At 39.7% G+C, this 16,278-nt stretch overlaps 1 protein-coding gene across 2 annotated transcripts in view; it reads right to left on the bottom strand.

The window, feature by feature from the left end:
• BRCC3 (BRCA1/BRCA2-containing complex subunit 3) overlaps window positions 1-16,278 on the bottom strand; it is a 55,905-nt gene that overhangs the window by 33,595 nt on the left and 6,032 nt on the right. For both annotated transcript variants that reach the window (XM_032330174.1, XM_032330175.1), the window contains exons 4-7: window positions 14,336-14,455; window positions 10,976-11,063; window positions 4,156-4,244; window positions 2,367-2,422 (exon numbers count right to left, since the gene is read on the bottom strand). In XM_032330174.1, the coding sequence (XP_032186065.1) occupies window positions 2,367-2,422; window positions 4,156-4,244; window positions 10,976-11,063; window positions 14,336-14,455 (353 nt within the window). The remainder of the gene's footprint in view (window positions 1-2,366; window positions 2,423-4,155; window positions 4,245-10,975; window positions 11,064-14,335; window positions 14,456-16,278) is intronic.

Raw genomic sequence — 16,278 nt, 5'->3', positions numbered from 1 at the left:
CTGGAATTGTAGCACTTGTTAAGACTGGTGTCCCAGAGCAGGATACCTGAAATCTAGCACTTGGTGATCCAGGAGAAAAGTGGCCAGCTCTCAATGAATTCACCCTAAAATAAAGGCTCCTGTTAATGAGCTAAGGCTACAAATAATGAGCTATCGTGTTTTTGTTGGCTTGTTCTTAAAAGAGGATGGAAAAGAAGTATTTTAAAATGTCATAATATATTATAAATATAACATGAATATAAATATAATAAAAATAAACAGAAAAAAAATTACCACAGAGGAAACAGGTAACTGAAAAAACAGAAGAAAATTTAACATTTCCTATTTAACTATCATGTCAACAAATCAAGAAGAGGATACTGTGAAATAGGAATAACCACTAAACAAGGAAAAATCTCTTACAAATTAAAAATATAAAAAATTGCTAAATGAAAGGGCTGGAAGATAAAATCTAAAATATTCTTGAGAAATCAGAACAACAAAAAACAGAGAGACAGAAAATATGAGTTAAAGAGTCACTACTGTCAATCTAGGACCTTTAATATCTAACTAATAGGAGTTCTAGAAAGAGAGAGGAAAAACAAGGGGGAGATTTATCTAAGAACAGAGAAAATGACGTGACACACCGATCCTACTAACCTATGGGGAGAATGAGGTAGTCACAGGAGAGGAAGCTGTTAAGGTTCTCTTCATGTTGGGGCTTCAACTCCATGAGAGAGGAGAAATACACTGGGTAAATGAAGGTGGGCATTAACCATGAATAGAAGGATTCATGTCCTGATTCCCTAAACCAGCTTGAGACCAGGAAGTCTCCCTTCCCTATAGCATAAGTTCATTTACCAACACTCCAAATGCCACCTTATTAGAGTCAAAGTGGAGAAAAAGGGAATAACTCAAAGAATGAGGAATTATCCCCCAAAGACTGAGTTATACTTAAAGAAGCTTTAAATGATGGGACTTGACTGAATTATGAATAAAATCTTTTCTTCCCAGGAATATATGGATTGTTTTATCTGAGGATACAAAAGAAAATGATAGCACAGAACTTCCCAGAGTTGCAGGACAAGTGCTGTCTCACTGACAGCATCCAGCAGTTTGAATCATAAAATATCCACACTCCGGTTGTATCATATGAAATTTCACAACATCAAGAATAGAGAAGTTCCCAAAAGCTGTCAGAGGAAAAAAAAGTGCCCTATAAAAGAACAAGAGTTAGACAGGTAAAAGACTCAAATGCATACCTTTCTTAGAAAGAGTGAACCAAGAAAGATGACACAAAATCCAGACAGTGGACTGAAATGAAATCCACTGAAATCAGTGAATCTAACCAAGGAGAATGATGAAGGAAAGTTCCAGGATGTCAGTCAAGACCTGACTAAGGTAGGAAGATGGAGGGCTTCAGGGAGTAATCCTAGCAAAAGCAGGGACTCCAAAGATTTCTATATTACTCCTAAGAATGTGGAACTCAGGGAGGTGATAAGGCAGAAAAATAAGGAGAGAAAAGCCATTGAAACACCCCATGGAAAAGCAAAAATCTATTCAAGAAAAGAAATGGAATCATAATATACTACTTTACACTGCTTGGTTGTACATGGAATAATGATATTTACATAATCATGATGATAAACACTGTATTTTCTACTCTTAGAGTCAACTAGTAGAAAAGGCACAGAAAATGCAATTATGGTTGCAACACATACCACAGCTGTTTGCAACTGTGAAAATATAAAGGTTTATAGTAAAAAATACAAGTAACAGCAGGGAGCCAAAAGATAGTGTCTATTGTCTGTTGTGGACAGAATAAAGGGGTAAACTTGAAGAACAGAAAAGTCATCAACAGAAGAACAAAAGTAGTAATATAACTACACTTGGGGACATGGAGATGGGGCAGGGCATGTGAGCTAAATCCTCATTTGTGAGGGTGAAGTAAAGTATTAAGAATAGATAACATCCAAAATTAGTAAATCAAGAAAGAATATGAAAAGTATATTATTTAGAGATATAAACACAAACATCACTTTGTCTCTACTGAGGTGACTGATGTGTTTCCTTCCACATATTTTGTGTATTTACTAGCAAGTATGCTGGCACGTTGATGTGTACATTTCTCTTCCATATCCTTACCCAAATGGTTGCATGCTATCCATACTATACGTACTATTCTCATACCTTGCCTTTTTTATTTAATGATGTTTCTTGCAGATATTTCTGTATTACTACTGAATGTCCTTATATTTTTAATGGCTGCATATTATTCCATTATTTAGATGTATAATTTATTTAATTGGGTCTGTACAGTCAATTCCCTGGGATGAAAATTAGCCCACCAACACACACATACATGCATACATCTCTGTCATACTTACTCTGAGCTCTTCTGGGCCTGTATAGATTGAAAGCAAGTGTAGAGTACTCGGCCAGTCTAAAAGAAAAAAAAAGGAAAAAGAAAGAGAAAGAGAAAGAAAGAAAGACAGAAAGAAAGATCACACAGAGAAGAATTACTTTAGTAGATTCAAACCTAATACTCATATCCTTACATGGGTGGTATCCGAAGACCTTCTAGAAGTGGAAGGTTAAAAGGGATTCCGATTTCCATAAGGATCATGTACTCAGCTCAGTCAACATGAAATGGCCTTAAATGAAACATCTGTTCATGTGACAGCAGAGAATTTCTTATAAACATGAGGACCAAGAAACCAAGAACCAGAGCATTTGAACAGTTTTGTTGGAAGCTGACAAACTTATCCAAATATTTATAATGACAATAAATAAATTTATAATGACAAAGCCAAAATCACTTCAGATGAAGTATAAACTTCAAGATTACTGTTTCTGGAAAAAAGTGGCTTTATGAACAATATTCATTATTAACATAACTTCTCACCATATAACTAAGATACTAAAGGACAGAGCATACTTGAGATAGTTTTGGCAAAATTCATTCCTACAATGTTAAATGGTAATTTTCTTTTTGTTTGAACTGACACATAGTCAAACCTCTTGACATAAACAAAGAATTCAAACAGAAACACTCTACATAGAAAATTGCTAAGACTAGCCATTGACTGAGCTTTTCAACTTCTCTGAGCTTCTCATCCATCAAATGTAGATGATAATAATCCTCAGGGCGCCTGGGGGGCTCAGTCAGTTAAGCATCCAACTCTTGACTTCAGCTCGGGTCATGATCGCGGGGTGGTAAGATTAAGTCCCACAACAGGCTCTCTGTTCAGCATGGAGTCTGCTTGAGATTCTCTCTCCCTCTCCCTCTCCCTCTGCCCCCCCCCCCATGCATGCTCTCTTTCTCTCTAAAATAAATACATAAATAATCCTCATCCTCATAGACCCATGGTCAGGGTTAGAGCATGCTTATGTCAAACACCATACAACAGACTGATAAACGGCAGCACTTGTGGCCGTTATTATTATATTATAATTATATAATTATTATTACCATCAAAATATATACAGAATCGGCCACCATGGTCAAATCTCCATCAACTCTTGCCTAGATTACTCCAGTATCTCCCTAACTGTTTTCACAGATGCCATGGATTCCATACTCCCTCCTTCCCCGTGCACCCACCCCCATCCCCTGTCCAGTTTACTATCAACACAGTAGCCAGAGAGATCCCCTTAAAACGTAAATTCACCCTCCAGTGGCTTCCCAAGTCAGTCAAATCAAAGGCCTCATGAGATCTGGCCCCTGGTTACCTTTCAGACCTCATTGTAGAACGACCAAATGAGTTATTGTCCAAACCAGGATACTTTCAAGAAGTAACCCTAACCCTAATCAAAAGGAGACTGGGATAATGGGATAAAACTGGGACTGCTAGAGGCAAACTGGGACATATGGTCATGGTCTTCCTCATTCTGTTGTAGTCACACTGACTTCCTTGATGTCCCCTGAACATGCCACACTCACCTTAGGGTCTTTGCACTGGCTATTTCGTCTGCCTGGAACGCTCTTGCCCCAAGAAATCCACAAGACTTGCTCCCTCACTTTCTTCAGGTCCTGACTCAATGACCCTTCTCATTGAAACCTTCCCTGGCCACCCTATTAAAATTGCAAAAAGATTTTTCTCTATTCTGTGTGTGTGTGCTTACACACACACACACACACACACACACACACACACACACACCACACACAAATACCTTTGTGTTTTTATCTTCTATGAAACAGGAAAAAATAAGTCCTACAAAGCCTTGATCCATCATCTGGTACATGGCTTGTGTGCGAACATCTGCAAATAAACAAAAATTAAAATCTGCTGTTGATAAACTATATCTTGCAAACACAAAGATTTAAAGATAATAGCAGCATATAGTCCTCCCAGGAGTCAGACTCTACAGGCAGAACAGAGATATATCCTAAGGACAATATAACTTCCAAAGTGTAAACATTTTACTGGGTAAGGGAAGAGTACATTGAGAAGTGTGCAATTAAATAAGAAAAGCTAGATTAATAACTCCTCAGCTGGCCCCCCAAAACTTGATAATTCCTTCCATGAGATTCAAAGAGAAATGAAGGCCCTGAAAGTAGACAAAAAGCTTCCTCAAATAAGCCTTTTGATGGATGTTTTTAGGGAAATGCATACATGACACTTGACAATGAAGAATGGAAATGTAGAAGTATTATGGAGTAAATTCTCATAGAGACTGCAACAGAATTAAAATCAACATTCCAGGGAGCAGAAACAAAATCTCAGTTAAAAGATTCCCCCCGCCAAAAAAAAAAGATTACCCCAAACTAAATAGAGACTAAATTTTAAAATTTGAGGTCTTCAGACCTCATTGTTCATTGTTTATGAAGAATATAAAAGATCAAGTATTACAACAAAATGCTGAAGGGTGTGGACTTATGCCCAGTTACTTTGGCAATATGTTCCTTTTTTTTTAAAAGATTTTATTTATTTATTTTACAGACAGAGATCACAAGTAGGCATAGAGGCAGGCAGAGAGAGAGGGGGAAGCAGGCCCCCTGCTGAGCAGAGAGCCCAATTCGGGGCTCGATCCCAGGACTCTGAGATCATGACCTGAGCCACCCAGGCGCCCCTGGCAATACATTCTTAAACATTGGGACTTCTCCCCCTTGTCTTCCTAAGTGAACTGACTAGTAACTTTTAGAACAGAATGCTTGTTTGGGAAAATGTAATTTGTTACAGTGATTGGTTGGAAGCTTAAACAAAGTGCAACCTGTATCTGTCATGGGAGGTTGATCCAATCCAACGCTGGTGGTGGATTACCTAATACATCACTGTTTGTTGCAGTGCCAATTACCTCAGTCCGGAAGAACTGAGCAGATCTTAAAACAAGGAGTATAGCTACAGGCACATTTCTCCTTTTCATACACACTTACAAGGACAATAAAGTCTCGTGAGATTTATGAAATAACCTACACCATCTAAATCCTTTTCCTTTCTCTTTTGCAAACTATGTATAGATAACATTTTGGTAAGTTAGCGGTGTGGGTATGACATGACTTCAACTACCTTTTCCTCCACCACACCTACACTTCCTCCTCCATTTCCTATGTTCATAAATAGCATTCCTACTAACCCTTATTGATACAAACAGTTCAAATGCTGCCTCCACCCATTACGAGCCATCTCTGGTTTCAGACAAGGTGTTTCAACTCTCAGTCTCAGCTCAGTTTCTATCCTTAAGAGCCAAGCACTCCTCATTAACTGAGAAGTGTTTTTAAGGAGTAGAATCATTGTAGTATCAAATGCTACAGAAGACAGAGACATAAAAATGTTTACTAGATTTTTCTCTCTGGTTTTTGTTTTTGTTTTTTGGAGGGAGAGCACACATGTGAGTGAGGGAGGGGTAGAGAGAGAGGGAGAGAGATGATCTCTCACTGAGCATGGAGCTTTCACGGGGCTCGATCCCAGGACCCTGAGATCAAGACCTGAGCCAAAACCAAGAGTCAGATGTTCCACTGACTGAGCCCCCCAGGTGCCCCTAATGTTTACTAGATTTTCAATGGATGTCACTGATTACTTTCAGTGGACTTGGAGGCAGACTAGAGCAGGGTGAAGAGTGCAAATGAAAGTGAGAAATGTCTTTGACCTGAAGGAGAATTGGGATTGGCAAGTATTTTTTTATTGTGCCTTTTCTTAAACATGAGGTAAAGCTCCATGAAGGCAGAGGCCTTGTTTTTCTCCTTCACTGCTTTATCCCCAGCACCTGGAGGGCTGGACACACAGAGACACTCAAATTTATTTCTTGAAGGAACAAATAAATGATAGGGAAAATCCAGTTTATCCAGGGATAAAGCAGTGTTGGAGAAAGCAGCACAATGAAGAGAGTAAGGTTCTTCAAGTCATGGGAGGCCAGAATGGAAGGATGTCTATTAGCCAAGAGGACGGACAAGGAGAAGGTGAGCCTAGTGATGAGTAGGTGAGTAATGAGAAATGGAAAAAATTCCTTTCTAATGAAAAAGTAATGTCTGTCAAATAAATAAGGAAAATCTCTAAAATAAATAAATAAAATAGGAAGCAGTATTATCTGCTGAATGTGAAAGAAGTGAGTTCAGAGGTTTGGGAATGACAAAAAAGCTAAGGAACTGTTCCATGTCGAAACTAAAAGGACATGCATGATACTAGATGCCATGCATGATCTGAGAACGGGCTCTGGACTGGAAAGGAAAAACTGCTACAAAGGACAGAATTGGGAGAACTGGCCAAATATGAGTAAGTTCTGTAGATTACATAAAAGGATGCTATCAATGTCAACTTTCCTGATGCTGGTACTTTATATCCCTACTCCTCCACGGCAAAACCCAATCCAAAGCCAAAAGACTCACATTATACTCTTGAAGGAGTAAGATCCTGGAAGTGGGTTATCAAGTTCTGCTCCAAACTACTTTCCGCTTTCTTTCCTACATATAAAACTTTGTCCTTTGCACATCTTATTGCTATGGGGGGGGCATAATTTAACATTGCTGGAGTTTGTGCCTTTCATTACAGAATGTTCTCTCGCCCCTCTGCTAATGATGTAACTGTGACTTTTCTTTCCTCTATAGAGCTAACCTAGCCTGTTACTCTTTTAGGTTTAAAGCTTATCTTTATTTTTTTTCTAAATTTAAAGTCTAAGCTTAAAGCTGTCCTTAATTCTTTAAAAAAAATTTAAATTCAATTAATTAACACATAATGTATTATTTGCCTCAGGGGCGCAGTCCTGTGAATCATCAGGCTTACACACTCCACAGCACTCACATAGCACGAGCCCTCCCAATGTCCATAACCCAGCCACCCTATCCCTCCCCCGCCCCAACCAACCTCAGTTTGTCTCCTGAGATTAAGTTTCTTATGGTTGTCTCCCTCTCTGTAAAGCTTATCTTTAATGACATTTTCTTCTTATTTCATTTCTTAGTCCTAAGGCTTTTATTTTACATTTGCTGCTTTAATTTGCTGGTGCAAATGCTCTTTATGTATTCCTTATTGTAGTTACTCTTTATTTCCCCTTTAGTATTTTAACTGTTTTTCTTCCTCATAAAATCATAAGGTCCAAACCAGCAGAAACTGTGACTACCTTGTTGCATCCATTATAAATTTGTTGACTAATCACTTTTCACTCCTTCTCACTTGTCATTCCTATTTTTTTTTAAGATTTTATTATTTATTTATTTGACAGAGAGAGGTCACAAGCAGGCAGAGAGAGAGAGAAGGAAGCAGGCTCCCAGCCGAGCAGAGAGCCCGATGCGAGGCTCGATCCCAGGACCCTGAGATCATGACCTGAGCCAAAGGCAGCGGCTTAACCCACTGAGCCACCCATGCACCCCACTTGTCATTCCTATTAAACATATCTCCTGTACACACTTTAAATCATCACTCGTGTTTTTTCCCAAGACTTGCTAACATGGGGCACCAGTTTGACTTGACTCTTCAACAGCCATTTGGAGATGAGCTACATATCTTTGTAGCTACACGATTCCTCAGGCTCTGGAAGTCCAATGTGAGGAATCGTGTAGCTACTTGCTAACCAATCTAGCCATTGTGAAGAGCAGTTCAGTTGGGAGAGGATTTTTTCTTTAGTTTTATCTACAGTTTGGAGATCTTCCAGTGTTGTCTGCCCTTCAACTTTTTTTTTTTTAAGATTTTATTTGTTAGAGAGAGAGCGAGCACAAGCAGGCAGAGCGGCAGGCAGAGGCAGAGAGAGAAGCAGGCTCCCTGCCGAGCAAGGAGCCCGATGCGGGGCTTGATCCCAGGACCCTGGGATAATGATCCGAGCCGAGGGCAGTGGCTTAACGCACTGAGCCGCCCAGGTGCCCCGTGCCCTTCAACTTTAGATATCCAGTCATGCTCTCTCCACATCGAGTTGTACAGATAAATGCTTTGCTACTGTGCTAATAAGCATGGGACAGAATGTCTTATACAGGATTTCACATATTCTGATTTTCTGTCAGTGAGGAAACCGTGGCACAGAGTTAAAAGATCTTCCCAACCTGTAAGGGACCGAAAAGAGATTCTAGCACACCTGTTCCCTGACAGAACGTAAAGCTGCCATTCCCAGCCCCCATGCTGTAAGAACTCTGAGCTTTCCATTTTGTTCTTTATTCCCTTTCCTTACCCAGTTAGGTGTTACTATTTTTTTCAATGTAAGATCTCAATGCTCTAGTCTCCAAATTTATTTTGTGTTAAATTATTTTCCTTTGGCTTCTTAATCATCGCATAATTTACAGCTGAAGAAAACATCCAGAGACAGATAAAGCTTATTTTCCCCAAGTTCTTAAGAGTTTCTTTTTTGCCAGAAAATTCTCCATTGTACTCATTACCATAGCGACGATATTGTTCAGGAATAAATACACTTCAACCTTCCTTTCATTGGTGCTTGGTACTTACTTCTCTCTGGCTATGCTACTACCATGGGAGAAATTTGAGGCCAATCTGATTTTAGTGTTAATGGTGGCAGGAAAAAATTGCTATTATTTTTTAATAAAAGTTAGATAAAACCAAACACTGAATTTATTCAGTGATATTAAGGTTTTACAGGAATATATTCACAGCTATAAAAACAATACTTATTAGGACATTAGTGAACTGAAGAATTTAAATAAGGTCAGTAACTTAAATAATAATATTTTAATATTAATTTCTCAATTTTCATAAATATACTGTAATTATGTAAGAGAATATCCTTGCATTTAGGCAATTCATACCAAACATTATTCAGGAGTTAAGGTGAATACTGGCTGTGACTTATTTTCAAATACTTCAGATAAAACATACTCACACACACAAACATAGAACAGAAGAAAATGTGGTGAATCTGGGGCAAGAGATTCAGGAATTCTGTGTATTATTTTATCAACTTTAAGCTTGAAACATAGGTTTAAGAACACCTCTATTGTTACTGCAAGCTCCAGTTCAATCTTTTTTGTTTTCCAATTGAAAAAACTCTCTTGATGATACATTTTTTGTTGACACAAGATATCCTAGGCATGTCACTTTTTTTTTAAAGATTTTATTTAAAGATTTTATTTATTTATTTGACAGAGAGAGATCACAAGCAGGCAGAGAGAGAGAGAGAGGGAAGCAGGCTCCCCGCTGAGCAGAGAGCCCGATGCGGGACTCGATCCCAGGACCCTGAGATCATGACCCGAGCCGAAGGCAGCAGCCTACCCCACTGAACCACCCAGGCGCTCCGGCATGTCACTCTTAATGTTAGCCACAGGTCAGGTAAATTTCTGTCAGTAAGAAATCGAGCAAGTCTATTCGCTCCCTTACTCTGTACCAGTATTTAACTGGGACTACACACCAGAATTCTTTGAGGAGTGTATTACGAAAAGAACATACCCACCTAGGACCTACCCCAGAGACTACTATAGCAGGCCCAGGTGGGAAAGATGCATTTAAGACAGGCACATCTCGCAGCAGCTCTCCCACGTGACTCTGGGAGGCCTCCCTCCCCACCCACCACGCTCAACCCAGAGGACCACTCATCTGCCATTCTAGTCTGACACTGCGCTGCTACTGCCTTTCTGGCACTGGCGCCGTGGTGCAGGTGAATGCAGAATTGACAATTATCTCAAGCCCCTAGACTGGAAAAAGAACACCACAGTGAAAAGTGAACTTAACCCATGTAAGCCTCAGGTTACCCATCAGTACACTGCGGGGAGTACCTCTAACTCACGGCTGCTTTGAGGACTGGAGGAGAATACATTCACGAACCATTAGCAAACGGTTATATGCCGAACAATGTTAGCTCACTCTCCCTAAGCGAAGTTCCTCTACTTCTCTCACGAAGTCAGGCAGAAACAACAAAATGACCAGCACTCAGAAAAGTGGTAAAGATAAAAAGAGAGAAAACCATTTTGTTACGCTGTACGGATTAGCGGAGTGAGGAGGTTAGCTTAGAGCCTCAACAGCTCGGAAGGAATATGTGTGAAACCTCAGTTTTGTAAATCTCACCCCTCACCCCTTCCAGTCTTCCGAATGGGAGTATACTAGATGGTGGTGTTCAGCAGTCACCAAGGTTCAGTGACAATTTAATGTTTTTTTTATGTCAGCCAACTGTCAGGCTCTAGTTAGTAATGCTGTCTGGAAGACATTGAAAATGGGAAGCAGAAATTATACCTCTATTAAAAATAGTATGAAATAAATCATTACTTTTAAAACATAGCAAAATAAAAACAAGGGCACCTGTTTAAGGATAATTAAAGTATGATTTAAAATAACCATCATTCATGTAACAGAGAAAGACGATACTTATTTCTAAGAACAAGAAACATGGGGCACCTGGGTGGCTCAGTCGGTTGAGTGTTTATCTTCAGCTCAGGTCATGATCTCAGAGGCCTGGGATCGAGCCCCCCAGGAGCCTCCCCGCTCAGCTGGGAGTCTGCTTCCTCCTCTCGCTGCTTCTCCCTCTCCCTTGGCCCCTCCCCACCGCTTGTTCTTTCTCAAATAAAATAATGAAATCTTTAAAAATAAATAAATAAAAATAACAAACAATACAAGGCTATAATACTTACCAACATGTGAAGGCCAAACAGTTATATGAGGATGGGAATGATACCAGCCCACAACTCTCATGGGACGACCCGTTAGTTCAGCCAACCTGTGTGTCTGTCAAGGGATTTTCAACTTGTGGGGAAAAAAATCTGTGATGCTAATGAGGGCTCAGAAAGCATCCTGAGGTTTTAAATAAACCTATTACAACTTAACTCAACCAAAGAATGAAATAAGGTCAATACCCAGACTTTCCCAGACCTCCCATTTAAAGCCAAAGGTGTTTCTTTTTATAACTAGGATCAACTTAGGGCACCTGGCTGCCTCAGTTGGTAGAGCATGCAACTCTTTTTTTTTTTTTAGATTTTATTTAGTGGACAGAGAGACAGAGATCACAAGTAGACAGAGGGACAGGCAAAGGGACAGGGAGAAGCAGGCTCCCTGCTGAGCAGGGAGCACGATGCGGGGCTCGATCCCAGGACCGTGGGATCATGACCTGAGCCGATGGCAGCCGCTTCACTGAGCCCCCCAGGCGCCACAGCATGCAGCTCTTGATCTCAGGGTTGTGAGTTTGAGCCTCAGGTTGAGTGTAGAGATTACTTTAAAAATTAATTAATCAGTTAAAATAAAAAAAAATAGAATCCATCTGGCTTCCATTAAGGTATATAGTTATATCCTCTTAATCCAATTAGCCAACATTTGATCAGGTAAATGCTCATCACTGCGCTATTGGAAAAGAAGCTTATCCAAATCTTTGGAACTCACTTACATTGTTAACTTGAGTTAATATCTTCTATCCTCTGTCTAGCTCCATCCTAGTCACAGTTTTGAAAAAGAAATACAAGATTTAAAAAATTCATTTGATTTCTCTCTGGCAGCCCGCCAGTGTCAACGATGGCCACTGGGATGGTTTCAGACACCAAATGACCAGGGACCCACCTTGGTCTCCCCATGTGTCTAGAAGTACACCACCAAAGAGTATTTTCTTCTTTTGATCCGGAAACAAAAAGTTCCCATAACTCTACCTGAGGCTCTGAGTTGAGATAAGAAGCTGCCCCTTCTGCTGCCCTTGTGAGACGCTGGTTTGTTTCCCTGCAAATTACTTACATTAAAACGCAATGATTGGAAAAAAAAAAAAAACCCTGCAATAATCCTTTCTATATAGCAAATCCTGAGAAAGAATTCTTTTTCAATAACTTTTTTGAATGCCAAAAGAGGTTACTTAACCTCTCTAAACCCATTCCTTCAGCTTGCAGACTGGGGAAATTCCACTTTGAACAGCAGTAAAGAGTAAGACCTTTCTGAAACGCTTAAGAAATAGTCATTGTAACTTCCAAGTGCAGTAACACGCAACAGTGTTTCCAGCCATGCCCCATCATAGGACTGGACTAGTTTCATTTTGAAGTTGTAATATGTAATCACAATAATAACAATAATACAATTATTTTCTGGGAGATGGAGAACAGATTAGAGGCTGCCAGGGGCTGGAGCAGGGGTTGAGGGAGTGGGTGTGATTTCTACAGGGGCCATCTTCGTAGATCTACACAGATCTACATAGATCTTCATGATGATGGAACAATTCTGCCATCCTGACTACTGTGTTGGTTACATATATTAACACATGTGACAAAATGGCAATGGAATGACACACATTGTATCAATGTCAGTTTTCTGGTTTCCATATTGTACTGTCAATTATTTAAGATGTAGCAATTGGGAGAAACTGGGTCAAGGGTACAAGAACCCTGCTATACTATTTTTGTAACTTCCCAGGAATCTATAATTCTGTCAAAATAGAGTCTGAGTAAAAGAAAGATGCAAAAGGTACATGCTGTAAGACACTGATACATGTGATTATATAAAAAATGTGAAACTGATTTGATTGGAGAAATACATACACACCACAAATAAGCTGAGTAGAATCATTATCCTTATCACAAAGGGCTAATTTCTTTAACACTTAACACAGAGTGCCTACAAATTATTAAGGAAAAGATTTCCAAAGCAACAGAAAGATGGGCAAAGAAATGATAATTCTGAAAAAAATAAATGATTCTTAAAAATTCTGAAAAAAAATAAATGATTCTTAAAAATTAAAAGCTGACCGCATTTAGTCATAATCAGAAAAATACTAACTAAAATGACAAGAAATAAGATAAAGTTTTTTGCCAATCAGATTGCAAAAGTCGATAGCTTTGACATACCCTGGCCTGGGAGCACAGAAACAGAAACTTGTGATAACCCACAGTGTTTATGAAGGCGCAGGGCACCAGGCACCCCTGAATACCGCCAGAGAAAAAGCTGGCTAAGCAGCTACAGCTACAAGCACACACAACCTTTGCTCCAGCAGCTCCAGCTCTCGGACCAGACCGTACAGATCCAAGTGCACGTTTGTGAACTGCGGGTAAGGTGTAAGGTTACACGGCAGCACAGGAAAGGACTCCTGCCAACCTAAACACCTGCACAAGGACAAAGCAGTCGTCCAGGGTTATATTCTGCACCTCCAAGTACAATGTGAACAACTGTCTGGATACACACTGTTAAGCAAAGTCATGAGCTGTTATATATTAGTTTTTTTTTAATGGAAAATATTCGTGTACATTTCCATATGCTCAGAATTCAACGGTAGGGGATACATGAAAACCTGATAACCCTAGTTATGTCCAGGGACAGACCATGAGAGAACTGAGGCATTGAGGTTGGAGAGAAACACTTACTTTGTACATGTTTTTGTACCTTTTAAAGTTTGTACTGAGCATGTAAACTGCCTATTTTTAAAAGTTACTTTTAATTGACAAGATAAACTTAATAATAAAAAACACTGAATTACTAAAAGCCACTGATGCAAATTTAACTTGCTATAGCTGAGGTATGGAGTCCCGATCATAGGGTTAGTTATGCAAATGTCACATTTGATACTTTTTTGGTTATATTTAACAGGGAATATTGCATTCGGTTTTCAGCAATGCATTTTTTGAGAGGCAGCCTCAAAAGGAAATCTCTCCAAAGTATGGAGACCAAGATCATCCAAGGCCTAGAAATGAAATCATATTAGGAAAACTTGGGAGGGGGACAGAGGAAGGAGGAGGGAACCCCCCCATAAAGTTCACTGCCACAGGTTTGACCTTGGGATCTTCCCGCATTTAAGAGCAGGAACGTTAGAAATTTCTAATTTTTCTAATAAAAGCCACTCAAAAGGAAAAATGGGAAGAAAATCTGATTAATCAAACAACTGGACCTGACAGGTAAATATGAAAACTGGGAAAGAGTCACCAGGAAGAAAACCTGCGAAATTTCCACAAGCAGGCTAAGGCGGCAAACAGAGAAGCCTGGCCCAGAAGTTCCAGAGCATGTCCAAACTTCTTATTGACTAGTAAGGATATCTCTGCCTCTGTGGAGGCTGCAGACAGCTGCTCTGGAGAAATTTCCACTCGGTCCTTCCTCTTGTCCGAACGTCGCAAGATGATGACAGAGTGAATGTGGACAATTCTGACGGTGTCAACCTAGAGGGAAAGCCACAGAAATATTTAATTCTGTCTTTCTCCAATAACACATGTATTATATTATCAGGTTAAAAACTGCATTTAGAAAACGGATGATTTTCTCATGAATAATAGAATATGTCAAATAGAAGACATCCAACCTCAATATATGCATTTCAAAATAAAAACATAAAGGCTAACATCTGGATGAAGGAACAGTGTTCTGAATGATAACTAATAACCATTTGATTTACAACTACGCGCAGGATACTCTCACAGAAAAGAACAAGAGTCAGAATCTGACAATCTACAAGAGCTTAGAGGAAAGGAGTCACTTTGATTAGAAAAAACTCGTCACGGGCCAACAAGTGTACTATTTCCTGACTGCTCTGAGTGTGTGTGCGTGTGTACAAACACAAAGAATTTCTGTAGGTGCCAAACTGATATAAGTAAGATGTCTGGGAGACATGTTGGCCAACTGCTTTAAGTACAGAACTTGAGATGGAATGACAGACAGTAAGACCAAGAAAGATCAGGACAAAAATGTATGGGGCCTCGACACCATGATCGGCGGGATGCACAGGAAGGAAAGGTACTGTTTCAGAAAGCCTGGATGTGAAGATTTGAGATTTGGATGGAAGAGACAGAAGAAACAGATTTGAGATTCATTACGAAGGCAGAATCCACAAGATTTGGTAACTAATGGCCCTGGGTGATAGAGGACAGGAAGTTGATAAGGTTAGGGTTAACCTAACCTAACCTAACCCTAACCTCTAAAATTTCAAGGTTGAATCTCAGTGGAACACAGGAGGCAGATCTAAGTTTGCAAAGGATCAGGAGGGAAGGAAATGAGCTGATCTAGGATAAGAAGATGTAAATAAGAGTCAAGGAATAGAGCAGGGAGAGGGAGCAGGGGTCCAGGCCCAAGTTAATGGGAGTTCCCATGTTTCAGATGAGGCAGACCAAGAAGAGCCAAAAAGGAAGACAGAGGAGTGAAAATCAGAAGTATGAGATGGTTAGGGTTAGGGTTAGGGTTAGAAGTATGGTTTACAAGTTTCATGGGAAAACATAGGTGTGGCATTGGCAGATGTGAAATCACAGAGGAGACTCATGAAGGCACCATTAGGCACCATTAGGCACATGTGGTCAGCTTTTTGCCTTTTTCCACCAAGTGAAGTCTTTCACAGCTTCAAACTCCCTGCTCACTCTCCCCTCCCGTACAACTGTTTTTATAATACACATGTCTCACTATAGTTTATAGCATGTAAACATAATTTTCTCCTCTACAGAACATGGAAGGGCTTTGGAAGGCAGGCAAGGATTATGTTTTAGTTATATTTTTATCCCCATCAACGGTACAGTGTCTGGCAGGCACAGAGTACACAATAAAGAAAATCAAAAGCAGAGATAAAAAGACCCTTGACCTCCCAAGGAACAACAGGACAAAAAGCTGAGTTTTCAACAGAAACTATGAAAGCCTAGAGAGGATGTAGTGACATATTAGGTGCATGAAGACAAGATCCACCAACCAAGAATTCTATATTCAAAGAATGAAGGCAAAATAAAGACATTTTCAGAAGCAAAAACTGAGAGATTTCAGTATCGGCACAGAAGTACTAAAGAGACCTCTTCAGGCAGAAGGAAAACCCCAGATACAGAGGAAGAAATGAAAAACACTATAAAAGGTAAAATATGTGAGTAAATATAAATGAACACTAACCACACGAAACAGTAGTAACAATGCCACAGGGGGCTTAACATATCTGTAGAATTAAAGTATGTGACAACTAATCTAAAGGATGAAATTAAAGTGTTCTAAGGTTCTAGCATTATCAGGGAAATGT

The sequence above is a fragment of the Mustela erminea genome, chromosome X (genome assembly GCF_009829155.1).
Source record: "Mustela erminea isolate mMusErm1 chromosome X, mMusErm1.Pri, whole genome shotgun sequence".
NCBI lineage: Eukaryota > Metazoa > Chordata > Mammalia > Carnivora > Mustelidae > Mustela > Mustela erminea.
Note: the sequence above shows the minus strand (reverse complement) of the source record. Positions and strands in the feature narration are given on the sequence as shown.